At 39.4% G+C, this 13,427-nt stretch overlaps 1 protein-coding gene across 2 annotated transcripts in view; it reads left to right on the top strand.

The window, feature by feature from the left end:
• SH3D19 (SH3 domain containing 19) overlaps positions 1-13,427 on the top strand; it is a 75,911-nt gene that overhangs the window by 49,249 nt on the left and 13,235 nt on the right. For both annotated transcript variants that reach the window (XM_063136015.1, XM_063136016.1), the window contains exons 9-15: positions 1,755-1,867; positions 4,987-5,045; positions 7,485-7,743; positions 9,016-9,084; positions 9,172-9,312; positions 10,842-10,908; positions 11,997-12,127. In XM_063136015.1, the coding sequence (XP_062992085.1) occupies positions 1,755-1,867; positions 4,987-5,045; positions 7,485-7,743; positions 9,016-9,084; positions 9,172-9,312; positions 10,842-10,908; positions 11,997-12,127 (839 nt within the window). The remainder of the gene's footprint in view (positions 1-1,754; positions 1,868-4,986; positions 5,046-7,484; positions 7,744-9,015; positions 9,085-9,171; positions 9,313-10,841; positions 10,909-11,996; positions 12,128-13,427) is intronic.

The following is a 13,427-nucleotide window of genomic DNA, read 5'->3' as shown; positions in this document are numbered from 1 at the left end:
TGGAGGAAGTATACACACACAAAAATTCTGGCAGCGGAATTATATGCGTGCTTACTTAGAAGTCCCACTGGTGGGCTTATTCACTAGTAAGTGAATTAAGATTACAGCCTAATTTTCTCTTTAAACCACTGACATCTGCTAAGAGGACATTTCTGGCACAATCTTAGTTTTCTCACATGGGGAGAGACCATAAAAGAGCACATGCCTTGAATGCAGAAGATTCCAGGTTCAGTCTTGGCATCCCCAGCATCAGGTAGGAAGAAAGACCTCTCTGCTAGATACACTGGAGAACCACTGCCTGTCAGAGTAGACAAGACTGGGCTAGAAGAGCAAATAGCCTGAGCTGTTGTAAGGCAACTTCCTTTGTGCTATGATCCTCATTTATTCCTTAGCATATAACAAAGGTGGGGAACCTCTTTCAGCTCGAGGGCCAAATTCAATTTCAGAGCTCTCGGGAGCCGCATTCCCAGTGGTGGGTAATGTTAAAGGCAAAAGGGGTGGGACCAAAAATGCCAGCATATTTTACTTTAAAGTTCTTGCTGCCAGTAACTAAGCCTTGGGAGAAGCATTTCAACCTTTTAGAATGGGGAATGTTTCACCCACCCACACATTTAATTCCAGCCGTCTATATTCCCTTTTATAATTTTATACCACAGTTCATTTATTACAAATATTTATATACCACCTTTCAGGATACAAGTTCTACCAAGGTGGCTTTCAAGTAAATCAAAAATAATAAAATCAGGACACTTCCTGGGCGCTGGGTGTGTCCTGCTAGAACAGGAGCAGGTGTCTTGTGTCACCCTCATCTACTTCTCTTTGTTGGAATACTTCCCACAGACCTGTTGATGGAAGACTGCCTGGAAGGGGAGGAGGACATCCGTCTGGGGCAGGCACTGAGGTGGTCTTTGCCTGCCTTTCCCTCTCCTGGAATCCTTCCCACAGGGCAGTTGATGGTAGATGCTTCTGTGTGGTGGAGAGTCCCATTGAGGCCATGCTTGTGCAGGGGTGCTCTACTTCAGACCTTCCCCCTCCATTGCATGGAAGTCAGTCAAGCAGAGCTGAGCAATGGGAACATGCAATAGGGGGCAGTGTGGTGAGCACAGCCCTGGTCTTATTATTAATAATATTTATTTATAAAACGCCATCGATTTTCATGGCGCTTACACAATTCTAAACCACATGGGATGCCTGTACAGGACTGGTGCTAGTTCTTTCCCTCTCTTTATTGATCTCTGGCAAAAGGAAAGGGTCAGGGTGTAATTGCTGGAGGAAATAGGTTATTTGTTTCCACAGGTCATGTATGGGGAAACATGGACAGTTTTTAAAGTATTGAAATGGGAGATGTGCATCTCCTTAGCAGTCTAATCCAACTTGGTGACTGTCAGATGTTTGGACTCCATCAGTCCCAGGCAGCATGGCCAATGGTCAGGAGTGGTGGGGATTGTAGTCCAAAACATCTGGAGGGCACCGGGTTGGGGAGAGCTGATCTGTTGGCAAGTCTGACATAATTCAGTTTGCCAGTGCATCACAATCCTTAGTGAAGAAGTCCATGCCATATGTGATTGGCTCCTTGTTTTTATTTTGATGTTCATATATTCCCAGAAATAAACAAACATCCTGGTCAGGGTGAAGGTACTATGCTTCCAAAGAGGCATTGCAATGCCATTTGAATTATAAGGTCTATTATTATTTTTCTGCTATATTTTTGCAATATAATTGGTGACATTCACAAATTGCTAAAACCTTTTCAGCTTTAAGTGAAGTTCCTGAAAGCCCTCCTCCACTTCCTATGGAGAAGCCAATTGGAAACACAGCTGGCATTTCAACTGGAAAACCCAATAACATGAAAACTACAAAAAAGGAGGTACGTTTGAACTCATCCTGCTGTGTTTGTTTATTTATTTATTTATTTATTTATTACATTTCTATACCGCCCAATAGCCGGAGCTCTCTGGGCGGTTCACAATGATCTTTGAATAAGTATTTTGTACATGAGATAACACACACACACACACACACACTCACACACACAAAAGCCACAATGTTTGGAGAAAGTTCTTGATGGTGTAACCCATTCTGTAATGGAACCAGTTCCCTAAACAGCTGGTGGTTTCTCCTTCTTTGGAAGTCTTCAGGCAGAGGCTGAACAACCATTCAGTGGAGATGCTCTAGCTTTGGATTTCCTGCATCAAATAAGGGATTGTTCTAGGTGGCCACTACTCTATGGGCCTGTCCAGAAGACACCTTAAACCCTGCTGGTTACAGTTTGTGTTGTTGTGCAATGTGTTTTGCTAAACCCTGCTCACTCACTAACTACAGTCAGACTGTGCAGCAGGGTTAGCGGCTCTAACTGTGGCTTAAAAGTGTTGTGTGTGACAGCACGGCTTGTGGTTAGTGCTAACCCCAGAGAACCACAGTTTCACTGACTACAGAGCCTGAAGTGTCATCTGAACAGGCCCTTTGATTCCATCTTAGTTTTGTTTCTCTTGAACAATTTTGTTTTGTTGCATCAATAATTTGCAAGGAAACAACAGAGCCGTCATTTTAAGCCCTTTCCAGTGCCCTCAATTTTCCTGGGGCTTCTTCAAACCTCAAACTGGCTCTGATTTTCAATTCACAAAAAAAGGGACAATGTAGCTATCGCTATGGGAAAGATGTAGCTATCACTAGTTTGAAACAGACAGTTCTTCTGTGCTCTGGAAAAGCACAGTTCCATCATTTGTAGCTTCTAGTTTCTATTCTTCAATTGCATCTTTCAATAATTTCCAAAGCTCTACAAAGAGTTTTCATCTCCGACATGATTTATACGAATTCCCTCTCTCTCTAGAAAAGAAAACACTGTGTTTTTTCTTTCTTTCTCCTTCCTTACTTGAATGTGACTGAGATAGGACCATGCTAGTTATTTCTTCAGTAGGGAAGAATTTTGGCAGTAGTTTTTCTTCTGACACATTGTGTCTTGAGGCTCCAGGACACAGACTACAAACTTGAATTCTTCCAAGGAGTTGCAATATTTTATTCTCAAATAATTGACACGTATCACTCAAACCTCTAGTAACATGAGGATTTAATCTTCATCAAAATATGCTTTTTTCACTAAGAAAAATCCTTTTGAAAACCTTTATGGAAGAAAATAATGAAAATGTAGTGAAGCAATTAATTAAAATGCTCACTGGTGAAAATTTACAGAATTCTACATACAGAAATGTCATATAACTTAAATAAAATAGTAGTGAGAACAGTAGTGAGCGTAAAATAGGCCAAGGAATTGAGAAGTTTTTCTAGATCTTTATAAAGGAGCACAAACTGTTGCATCCTTTATTCGCAAGTGGGTTTTTTTTTTAAAAAAAAAAGCAAGTGAAAAAAAGAACCTGAGAGCAGTTTACCAAGCACTACAGCTATACAACCTCACTTCATTTCTTGGGACTAACCCTATTGAAATCAGTGAAGGTTTTGCAGCAATTGTGTTTGGTAGATTTCATCCCCATATAAATTCATGGGATTTAGCAATCTGAATCATTCTATAGAAGCCATAGGAAAATGGGTCTACCAAGAGCTCTTAAGGGATTTTTGAGTTTGGGTTTTCATTTAATATTTATATAGACAAAACATGTTTTGAATGCAAAGCTGTCAGAACTATGTTGGCTTCAATGATTTGGATCCACACTCTCACTCAGCAGAGTTTTGCTGGTGCTAATGGATTCCCAGCACCACCTCACGTGGGGAATTGGAGAAAATTGCCACTCTTCTTCCAGTGGGAAGCTTCCACTGGATTCTCAACAGTTGGAGCCCTTCCATTAGAGGAGGGGCAGGTCTGGATTCAACCCTATATTTCTTGAAGAATGAAATTATAACACAATGTACATGGATATCTATATAGAGTTATTTGCAACTCAGGATCACACCAATGTAAATCAGTGCATTGCATTACGTGCAGTTCCCTCCATGGGACCATTTCTTTTAGGAGCTTGACAAAAAAAGAAACTTCTGGATCTACAGACTTGGAGCCCATATGGAGGACAAGTCATAAGCATTATACCAATCATACCTCTGTGGGGGCTTTTTCTCCTTAGGAATTTTCATCTCCTAGCATTCCAGACTGCCAGTCTTGCTATCCATTTAACATCACAGCTACTGATGAGAGCAGATGCTGAAACGTTTAGTTCTAAATATATTTTGAAATTACTCTGTTGTTAGTCTATCTGTTTTTCTCATATATCCATTGCATCCATGTCAAATTTCAGTGGTATCCAGTAGACTGAAAGTTTATCCTGGACTGTGGAGTCTTCGTTCAGGTTCCACCTGTGCAGCACAGCCACTGTCCTTTTCCAACTCGCTATCTCTTAGCATCAGTTCCCTACCTGTGAAAGAGAAATTCGGCCTTTTTCCATTTTTTTTTTGTAAGGACAAATAACATTGGAAAGCACTTCACAAATTTAAAATGGCATAGATATTTGGATTGTATGCAATATTAGCTCTGAGTAAGTAGATCCGTTGAAATGAATGGCTTAAGTTAGACTAACATTGGATACAACTCATTACATGCTGCTGCTGCTATTATTATTATTATTATTATTATTATTATTATTATTATTATTATTATTATTGCATACATAATCCTCCTCCTCTTCATTTTATCCTCACAATAACAACCCTGTGAGGTAGGCTGGGCTGAGAGTCTGTGACTGGCCCAAAGTCACCCAGTGGGCTTCCATGGCTGAGTGGGGACTATAACCTGGATCTTCCGACTCCCAGTCCAACACTCTAGCCACTACACCACACATGCAATATATCTATATGTATGGATTTGCTGGTGGAGGAGGAATAACCCTCACATTACCCTAAAAAGAAAAAAAGTAATGGGAAGTAATAATTTCTGTAATGGTAGTATCTCCTTACCTGAAGTTCTCCTTTGAAGTCATAATAATACTGAACATTTAAAATGTCTCATCCAAATAGTAATAATAGCATTATATGCCTTAATAGGAGTCTGAGCATTCCAATTTGACACAGTCATTGAAGAATGAACCTATCATGCCCCCAAGGTGAGTAAAAATCAAGGTGACCAACAACAGTGTGTGGAAGGGGTTGTAAGACATCTTATTTAGGTACTTATTTTGCTACCACCATGTTAAGCTTAGTTATTAGTAAATTTTGGTGTTATTCACACCACTTGTCATGGTCACTGATGGATCATAAATTAAGGTGTATTTAAACTTGGTTTTTTTACACAGTAGTCATTCCCTTGTTAAGTAGTATGCTTTAATTTACATGGATGTGCATATTACATATCTGTAAACCAAATACATACATGAGGGATCTTTTGGTGTTTAACTCTGGGGGCCTAGGAAAACCTGTTATCCACCAAACCTGAGAGAGTTAGAGACCACACCAAGGTCCTTGAAAACAATTATTTGCTTTATTAACTAAAAATTTAAAATCGTACATCAGGGGAATTAGAACCATAGATACATCAGGGGAATTAGGATCATACATTAACACTGAGAAAGTGAAAATATGACAATAATTTTAAATAAGTAGTAAAGTTGGATGCAATGGGATACAGAGAAAATTGTGTATAGATGTGTGTGTTCAAAGATGTGTGATGTAAGTGTGGTACCTTAAAGAGAACACTTTTCATTTCTACCAAGCTGTGTATGTATGTGTGTGTTTGGCTGTTTATGGAGAAGTGGGGGAAAGAGGTGGGGAAAAGAAATTTCAGCCTGGGATAATTTGATTCGGGAAGAAACAAACAGACTGTTTTTGAACCGTGAGAGAGTTTTGGAGGGGTACAGCAAATGCAGGGGTTTTGGAAGAAAGAGGATGGAGCGGCTGAAAAGAGCAACAGGGAGCTCCAGAGCCAAGGGTTTTTGGAGTTTGGAATAGGATGAAATATTATGGAAAAGGGAGAAAAGAAAATTATTTGAGTATGGACCAATTAGAAGAAAAGCAGAAGTGAGTGCGAAGATTGACCTCTCTGTATCTGCTGGCTTGTGACGCCACAGGAAGCTCCATTGAACACTCTCTGGAAAAGAAGGGGCGACAGGGAGGAGGAATGAGGGGTGCTGCTCTTCTGAGCAGACAGTGAGAGGGTCCTTCTTAGATGAAAGGTATCCCCTTTACCTCTCTAAAAAACATGGATTTGGACACTGGTTTTCTGGCTCCTTCGGGATGTGAGGAAAGCCCGAGGTGGTGGTGGTGGTAGAGTATTGATTGGTATATCTTTGCATAAATACCACTGGCTATCGCAGGTTGAGGTGAGCAAGATACCTAAGGGAGTTTTGGTAATTGTGTTACATAAAGGCAACAAAAGAGTCATGTGGGCATCTCTGCTTACACTATATTGGCTTGAAATCAATTAACCATGCCAGTACAATCCCTCTTTCGGGACGGTTGTGCTGCCATGGTTGAAATTTCCACAACCGTGTGGAGAGCCTGTTTCATTCAAAGAGCTTTCACTGCAGGACTGCATTCATATGATTCTATTTTCAGGTAGCTAATATAGTACTAATGCAATGTATGAATAGGCCATAAGGCGGGTTTTGTAAAATTTTGCTCAGCATCACAGAGGCTGTTGGGACAGCCATTCTAAGCAAGCATACAGTGAATTAGAAAGCATATTACTACTTCTGGCATAGCTATACTATATTAGACAGCTTGAACTGTTCAAAGAACTGGGTCAGTCTAGTCTAACTTAGCAAGAAGACAGAGCCCTCTTTCAGTTCTAAAATCTTAAGTTACAAGAGTGATGATGATGATAACAGGAGTAACCTCTAGAGTGTTTTTTCAGCAAGGAAGATGATTCATTGTTGCTAATTATATAAGAATGCTCTGTGGGTGTGTGGGGGTGTGTGGGGGTGTCTGCTTAGTTGCACTAGATGTTTAAACCTGTTATTTTTTTGTTTGCTAGATGTTGATTCTATCCATCCCCTTTCCATTTAAACATAATTTTGCCTTTAAAAGCTGTTTAATAAACATTAAATTATTTCATTGGTAATTGCCTTCATGGAGAATTGTTTATTTCTGCTGTTTAATTGAAAGTTTAAACTTTTGTGCAAGAGAAAAGGAGGTGGGGCCAAAGATTGTTCTGAAGAGGTATTGCATAAACATTCCTTCTAACTCTGAGGGCACAATCTTATGCATTTCAGACAGAAAAAAGTCCTACGACTCCCAGCATTTCCCAGCCACCATAAATCTCCTAATATTCTGTCTAGCTGGCTCAGCAAGCCTTCACTCAAGACAGCTCAGACATGGTACACCCAATGCCCCCAGCTGGTTCTGACAAGGCTCTTTAATGATGGCCTGCCTTACTTCAGTAGCCGCTGGTCTGTAATAAAAATCTGGTCAGGAGTAATTGAATTCTCTGTTTAAGAGAATAGGCTGCTGAGGAGGCTGGATTGATTAGCATTTGGTCCTGCAGTATTATTTCGATACATCCGAATGAACTATGCTTTCTGTTCCCATGCTTTCTATGTGATGTCTAGGCCTAGTGAAGGGAAAATCATGCCAGCTCGACCTCCTCCGCCTAAGAGTGCCCCGGGAAGGCCACCACCGCCAAAGTCAACCAAGGCTTCATCACAAACGGACGGCTTTTCTCGCTCAATCTCTGACATAACTCTCCATAAAAAAACCAGCATGTTTGGGTTGGGAGTCAAGAGGAGCAAGAGTGAAGTTAGCAAAACTAATGATACAGCTTTACCTCCTCGACCCAAGCCGGGTCATCCTCTGTACAATAAATACATGGTGAGAAGAATATATGCTTTGGTTTCAGCTCAGAAAAATGTGGTCACATTTCTGATTTAAAAGTAACTGCAGGGTCATACCAATTATAAATTTGATAAAAAATTAGCACTAAAATACAAGGATAATTTTGAGATGTGCCCTGTGAAGACACTTCCAAACATCACGTTTGGCAACAATACTACTGTCTTAACATGAAGTCTTTCAAACATTTTCTCTCCTATTGTGGGGTATAGAGCTGTTCCATTTTGATGAATTATTTATTTATTTATTATGTATTTATTTTATTACATTTATATAGCGCCCCATAACCGAAGCTCTCTGTGCGGCTTACAAAAGTTAAAAATAATGAACATTAAAAACAGATATACAAAAATTTAAAATCATCAAAAGCATAAAAACAATATCTATTTAAAACAACTATTCTGCGGTCAATCAAAAATTCAGCATATGTTGTTAACTGCCTAAGGGAAGAAAAAAGTCTTAACCTGGCACCGAAAAGATAACAATGTTGTTTAATATTGCATTTATATCCCACCCTTTTTCCTGCAAGGAACCCAAGGCAGTGTACATAATCTTCCTCCTCTCCACTTTATCCTCACAACAACAACCCTGTGGGTTGGGCTGAGAGTCTGAGACTGGCCCAAAGTCACCCAGTGGGTTTCTATGGCCAAGTGGGGACTAGAACTCAGATCTCCCAACTCCCAGTCCGACACTCTAGCCACTACACCACACTGGCTGGCTGTATTAGTTGCTATGCTGTCCATCTTGATTGGACTAATAGCAATTGGCAAAGGGATGGGTCCATATTTTTAGAAGTTAAGCAGAGCTTAATTTGACCCAGGGTTAACCAAGGCTCAACCACAGGCATTAAAGATCTCAATTTCAGATCTCAATCCCTGGAATCTCTCAAGTAATAAATAAGCACTCCCTCAGCATTAACCACAGCTAACTGCTCACATGTAAAAGGAATAGCTTCCATATTAAATGACATAACTTCTAGACAGATTTGAATTCTGGATCTCTGTTATGAAAGAAGCCTTAGGTTTAACTAGTCTTAGGGCTTGATTGCACATCAAAGCCCTAGTTCACATTCTATGTTCGTGTTCCCCAAAATATGCATCTACTTCCATGCAATAATTGAAATTCAAAGGAAGAAAGTGACCTACATTTTAATATCTTTTTCTTTCTTTCTTCACAATGTGTAGTCAAAACACAATTATATGGCAGTCAGGCAGAATTACATTTGACTGAATATGAATATTTTGTCTTAAGCTTCCTGTGCCCCATGGAATCGCCAAGGAAGACATTTCTTCCCAAAATAGTGGACATCTTGCTTGCAAGGTAAAGCTGTATTTTGTGCCTGTGGATATTAGAGCATATATACATGCAGCATGCTAAACCTTATAATGACATTTTGCAATTTTAAAGCGTGGAGACGTGCTTGTACTGGTGGACAAGGTTGACGACAGCTGCGCTGAATGCCAAAAGGGAGAAGAAACCGGCAAAGTTCAGTTATCCCAGATGCAGATAGTAACTCCACTAGATGAGAGGTTGAAAAGCAGACAAAGGGTATGAATTTTAATATCTGTAACAAGAATTGCATGTCAAAATGGATGCTATATAGTATGTCCACATACAATATAGCAGAAGTGGAGAACCTCTTCCGCTTGAGGGCCGAACTCAATTTCGGGGAAGCTAAATATAAAATGGGTGGGGCCAAAATACCAGCCTTTTTTAGCTTAATGCGCTTACTGCCAATAATTAAGCCTTAGGAGAGGCATTTCCTCTCATATGAAGGAATGCCTACTCCCATATGTACCTGCCTGGACCCTAAGGTCATCCCCAGGGGTCCTTCTTCACGAGCCCCTGCCAAAGGAAGTGAGGCAGGTGGCTACCAGGAGGAGGGCCTTCTCTGCTGTGGCACCCCGGCTGTGGAATGAGCTCCCTAAGGAGGTTCGCTTGGCACCTACATTATATTCTTTTAGACGCCAGGTGAAGACCTTTTCATTCTCCCAGTATTTTAACAGTCTATACATTAATTTTAACTTTGCTGTTTTAAATTTGTATTTTAAATTTGTATTTTTACATTGCTGCTGTTTTTATCTTGGTTGTGCTTTTATATTGTATTTTATATTATGCTTTTATACTATTGTTTTGTTTTGAATTGTCTTAAATTTGTAAGCCGCCCAGAGAGCTTCAGCTATTGGGCGGCATAGAAATGCAATAAATAAATAAATAAATAAATAAAATACATTTCAACCTTTTAGAATAGGGTGGGGTGGAGCTGCAAATGTTGGAAACCACTGATTGACTGCCAATCAGGGATAGGGGGCATGACTATATGGGAAATCCCAAAGGACTGCTTTGGGACTTCACGAGGGCCAAATTTGGCTTACATTGAATATTATGAGCTATTCTACACAGATACTGCAGCTTCCTAGACATTTCTGCAATAACCAGCACAGTTTCTCTTTAAAAATTACTCCAGGGTGACCTCATAGTCTGATGTTGTCTCAGAACAGCAGTTGCTACATCCCAATCCAAAGCATACTTTGCCCTGCATAGTTTTAGGACTGTCGTTTTTACATGCATGATTTATCTTTCACAAACACAGAGAAGGCCTTATTTATGGTACTTAACAAAATGGATGTTGTGCTTTGAAAAGGTCAGCATCTTTTGCTCAAACTTCCCAAGGGGACTTAGTGTTGCTGGTGGTGTGGTAGGGTTAGTCTCTTTGAGAATTACTTGGAGAACTTCCCAAATGGGAACAAAGCTTAGACAGGCACACATCTCATTTACAGTAACAAAGCAGCTGCATGCAATTTTCAAAGAGGTGATTTTCTTTTCGCTGACACATGTACTGTGCTGGTTTAAGACCATTGATTTTCAATGAGATCAGGCAGTATTAAAATCCAGATTAGATGAGAAAAGAATCAGGCCTTGCATTTTATGTTGAATAGCATTTTTCCGTGTAGCATTTAGCAACATAAATCAGTAAAAGATGCATTGCATGGTCCAAACAGAAATTAGGTCTTCCAATATCTAAAAGAACATCAAGCGTCATAATTTCCAAATCTACTGTTTGTTTGTTTTTTCAGGACAACATGCAGAAAGTTTCTGACTCAAGTGCTCCTCAAGCAATAGTTCTGCATGATTTTCCTGCAGGTGAGTACAGATATGTGACAGCCGCGCAAATGGATATTTAAATTCTGGTTTCTTTTTGCGAAAAGGTTGTGCAGATTTTAGTTTATTTTCAGAAACCCAGTAATAAGTTAGAATCTGAATCCTTTAGGAATCCATAGAAACTCTGATCTCTGGTGGTATCTTATGCCAGAGCTTGTGTGCCATCTTGGCATTTCTAGCCTGCTTCTTGCTCAGAAATGGCAACATGCTTAAGACAGGTTCCCTTCATAGTTTTTTGTTTGCTACCATAATTTGTTTATAAGATAATCAAGCTGTTGCTACAAGTGCAGTGTTTAAAGCTGTTGCTTACTGGTACAGTGTCTAAGAAAGGAACAGGAGGGGGACAGGAGTACTTGTACTCTCTAGCCAGGACCCTTTGACCAGTTACTTTTTGACACACTGTTAACTGTCAATCCATTTGCCTATATTTATGAATCAATAAGAGTAAATGGAATGTTCATTAACTGGTCTATCAGAACCTGACCATTTTGATTCTCAAATCCAGTATGGGGCAACTGTAAACCTGCTAAGGCAGCCTTCCCCAACCTTGTGCCTTCCAGATGTTTTGGACTAAACTCCCAGCATTCATGACCATTGGCCATGCTGGCTGTGCTGATGGGAGTTGAAGTTCAAAACATCTGGACAGTTTCAGGTTGGGCAAGGTCCATAATTGCTTCCAGGCTTCATATACAAAGTAACTATTAGGCCTCAGTTAGAAGTAATATTTTCACCTCTCCCTATTAACCACTTATAATCTCAGTAATGCTATCATACATAATACATTTATCCATCAAATTTACACGACATTTTAAACATCAGTAAGTATATATTCTCCACACAGGTCCTGTGACAGTAGCGTTCTTATCAGGGACACTTCTCCAAATTACAGTGCATTCCTGTCCCCACATTTTTGTTTTAGTATTTAGCAAGCGTCTATGGGTTTTATATATATATATATATATATATATATATATATATATATATATAGAATTGTTTTAAATGAGGCTATACTTAGCAATATTAAATGCATCATCACCTATGAACAGTAATACTTTTCTCTCTCTCCATAGAACATACTGATGATTTGGACCTCTATTCTGGAGAGACTGTTTATCTTTTGGAAAAAATAGATGATGAGTGGTACAGAGGAAAATGCAAGAATCGCACAGGGATCTTTCCTGCTAGCTTTGTCAAAGTTATTGTAAGTAGGCCACTTCGAGTGAAATATGGTGCATTCCATCTGTGTACACATCCCAGTTCTAATTTAATTTCTCCCCTGTGCATTTTATTGAGCATGCCATGTAGATAAATCTTGCTTGAGCACAAAGCAGATATCAACTTGTTTGTGAGGTGCAGCAAGTCTGTTTAATCTTGCAAGTCTGCCTGGCTGTTTATGGGCAACATTTTCATGATAATTTCAAGTTAAGTGGGAACACATCCTTTACTTAATTCAAGTGTACTCATAAATCACCCCAGAGCATGTTTTACTGTTTTTCAATACAACAGCTTTCCTTTTGGATTATTACTTGTTGTATCAAATAATATTATCTTCCACTGCTACACTTAAGTAATGTGACCACCCAACAAAGGGCTCGAATGTGCCAGTACATTTCCTCAGGAAGGAATGGAAATTTCATTGTATAAAGCTGGATTGCAAAAGCTGCAGTGCAGTATGCTAGTGCAAAACTCAATGTGAAATTCAATGGATTTTAAGGCACTCGTGTGATCTTTTACATTAGGTTCAAGACCTGTTGGTTTTTCCTTTGTGCAGCATAGTCTGCCTTATCACCAGTGCCACATCCAAACAGGAGAGGGGCAGAGTAGTGCCTTCTTGCCCTCTTTAGGAAAGTATACTAAGCTGTTTGCCCTGGTCTGTTTTTGTTTGTGTGTCCAGCTATTTAGAAGATGATAAATTGCAAAAGTATGGTGCACAATTACCGGCATTATCTAGTGCTCATAAATAATTTTAATGTTTATTGAAAGAAAAACTACTACTTTTTAAAAACTCATTGACTTTAAAATGGCATGTTTGACACCAATGACAGCATGGGGGAAATGGCAAAATACCATTGCATGGATGATGTTCTCTCAGCCTTAAAAAATATCCAGAGCATGCATTCTGTTTTTAGTGAACACCAAGAGCCCTAGCAAAATGCCTCAAGGAGCTACGTATGTCAGGACAAAAACCATGTGTGTTTTTTTTTTAAAGAACACTGCATTTCTTTTTCATGTGAGGCTATTGAATTTAATTTCAGAAATACCTCTGCTTACATATGCTCAAGAATATTTCCATTGTGACATATTACTTAATTTGAAATATGAATTAGACATCTGTCCCCTACAACCATTTTTTCAAACTTTGGATGTTTGCTGTATGTATACAACAGGTAAACAAAATATTGATGTGGTTGGAAATGAAAAGTTAGAATCTTAAATATACAGCAGTGCCCCAGATATTTGGGCTTTGATCCATCCATTTCTATACCACCCAATAGCCAAAG

The sequence above is a fragment of the Elgaria multicarinata genome, chromosome 10 (genome assembly GCF_023053635.1).
Source record: "Elgaria multicarinata webbii isolate HBS135686 ecotype San Diego chromosome 10, rElgMul1.1.pri, whole genome shotgun sequence".
In the NCBI taxonomy this organism is placed as follows: Eukaryota; Metazoa; Chordata; class Lepidosauria; order Squamata; family Anguidae; genus Elgaria; species Elgaria multicarinata.
The sequence above is the reverse complement of the archived record's forward strand: the minus strand, read 5'-3'. Positions and strand labels throughout refer to the sequence as shown.